The sequence below is a fragment of the Cyphomyrmex costatus genome, unplaced genomic scaffold (genome assembly GCF_001594065.2).
Source record: "Cyphomyrmex costatus isolate MS0001 unplaced genomic scaffold, Ccosl1.0 scaffold2115, whole genome shotgun sequence".
In the NCBI taxonomy this organism is placed as follows: Eukaryota; Metazoa; Arthropoda; class Insecta; order Hymenoptera; family Formicidae; genus Cyphomyrmex; species Cyphomyrmex costatus.
Window position 1 is genome coordinate 11,547 of NW_017276165.1, and position 2,076 is coordinate 13,622.

General features: G+C 41.0%; 1 protein-coding gene across 1 annotated transcript; it reads right to left on the reverse strand.

Annotated features, from left to right (window-relative positions):
* Positions 1-1,028: 1,028 nt before the first annotated feature.
* Positions 1,029-1,877, reverse strand: LOC108773527 (uncharacterized). Its single transcript, XM_018539364.1, has one exon. The coding sequence runs from the start codon at positions 1,875-1,877 to the stop codon at positions 1,029-1,031; it is 849 nt and encodes a 282-aa protein (XP_018394866.1).
* Positions 1,878-2,076: the final 199 nt, after the last annotated feature.

A 2,076-nucleotide genomic window follows, 5' to 3' on the forward strand; every position in this document is an offset into this window, starting at 1 on the left:
AATATTAAAATAAAATATTAAAATATAAAATAAAACATTTACATATATTAAAGCGATTGCGTACGACATCGCGATTGCAACGCGATTCCAATTACCAAAAACGCAATCTAGCAGTTTAAGCATTAGCAAAGCGGAACGATTTCCGAACTTAGCTGTTCAAGCAATAATAAGTAGAAATTCCGTTTAAGTAGAACAATTTCCAAATATCTTTTAGTAAGTTTAAGCAGAATTAAGCATAGCAACTTCAAAAAGGAATTGCCACATGCGATCGGTCAGTCACCGACCGCATTCCAAATCAGCTGACTAGCTCAGCAGAAGCATGTAAATAAATACCACCCGACTGAAGCCAGAGGCAGAAGTCGAGTATCAGTGCGCGAGTACGTTAACATAGTGTCACATCATAATATCAACCCGCTAACCTATAATAAGATAACAGCGAAACCGATAGCCAAGTTATAGGCTATGCCAGTGACTTCGAGTCACATAATTGTAATCATTGTTATTAATAAAAAGGTGTTAAAATATAAAGTGTGCTGAGTGTTATCCCTGTCTACCTCCGGGACTTCGATTGTACCTCACCACGGGTACAACATGCGCATCTACAAAATCAACGATTGCATTATCGCAATCGAGAATGTCAGCTAGCCATTGCCGTTTTTCAAGTCCTTTTACATATATGAGAGCTTCATCGTCTTCTGTTACAGCTTCTATGATTAGACGTTTCGCCATGCTGTACGGGACCATCCCATCTTCCCATCGCAAACCATGATGATAAGCATTCAACCAGGAAGCGCAAGATTCGTCGGATCTTGTCAGTAAATTCCATGGTATAGGACATGAAAAAATGTAGTGTGTGATAACATTTCTTCTTCTCAGCACCGCTACTTCCTTGATGATAAATTTTTTGTCTACGACGAATCCTTGTAGATCCACAAACGTTGGAATGATCATGACGAGCATTTATTCGAAACTGCACTTATATCAGTGTTAATCTCCCTTAAATTGAAGATAATTACTGACGGTGCGATTTACATAATCTTGCGCACTACGTTGGACAGCGGGCAGTATTCGATAACACGATGGTGTATGATGAGGAAATAGGCGGTAGTATTAGCGGGTACATTCTCCTTGCAGTCAAATTCTATTCGTACATCCACGGTAGCGCTCTTGACGGATTCGTTTTGTCGCGAGCAGTCAATGACTGCATACGGTCCTTTCTCGATAAACGAGAGTACATTGAGCAGCGTTTCGAAGCAGTCGATTCCGTAATATGCCTTACGAAAACGTGCGTACATATCAAACAGGAGAGCGTATCTCTTTTGGTCGAAATCGAGATTCAAATCACCGTACGGATAAAACTCTGAATTGAGATAAAGCTTCACATGACTCAATTTACAATCGTCAAACACGCTTGCATCTTGAGATATGATATTCTTTCGACCGGTCTGAAGAGCAAAGATAACGTAATGTTGCTTCTCGAGTTGAGTCGCCGTTTTGACAGCCCATGAATGCTTCGTCGTACTCTGTAACAGAGGATACTCGTACAGATCCCATGAGCGAAAACTCATACTGAGATAACGACCGCTTTCCAATTCTCGCAGCATTGATAGTTTATTGATCTCATTTAGCATAATATGAGGCATCCGCCATTGCACTTTAAACAGTTCAATCTCCGGTTCCGTCGCAAAATTTCCCAATATACAATTGGTATTCTTGCGCGCTCGTAACAAAATCAATTCATGGCGAGCGTTAGCAATCACGCGTTTATAATCCTCGCAAAAGCCCAACAGCATGTTGAGCGGTACGCAAAAGTTAAAGTAACCTTCCGTTATGTCGGTGTCACGAGTGCTAAATTGCACAAGTGACAATTGCGCCATAACTGAGAAATAATGAAGACGAGAAATAAGAATAATATAAATTAATAATATAAATGAATCGCGAACGCAACTCGATTGCGCGATCACGCCCTCGACCGATTACTGGAACGCGCGGCAAAATAAGTTTAATAATAAGTTTAATATCTGGAGACACGGTAGTGTCTCGGCGCTAAGCCAAGCGCGCGACACTGCCGTGCCT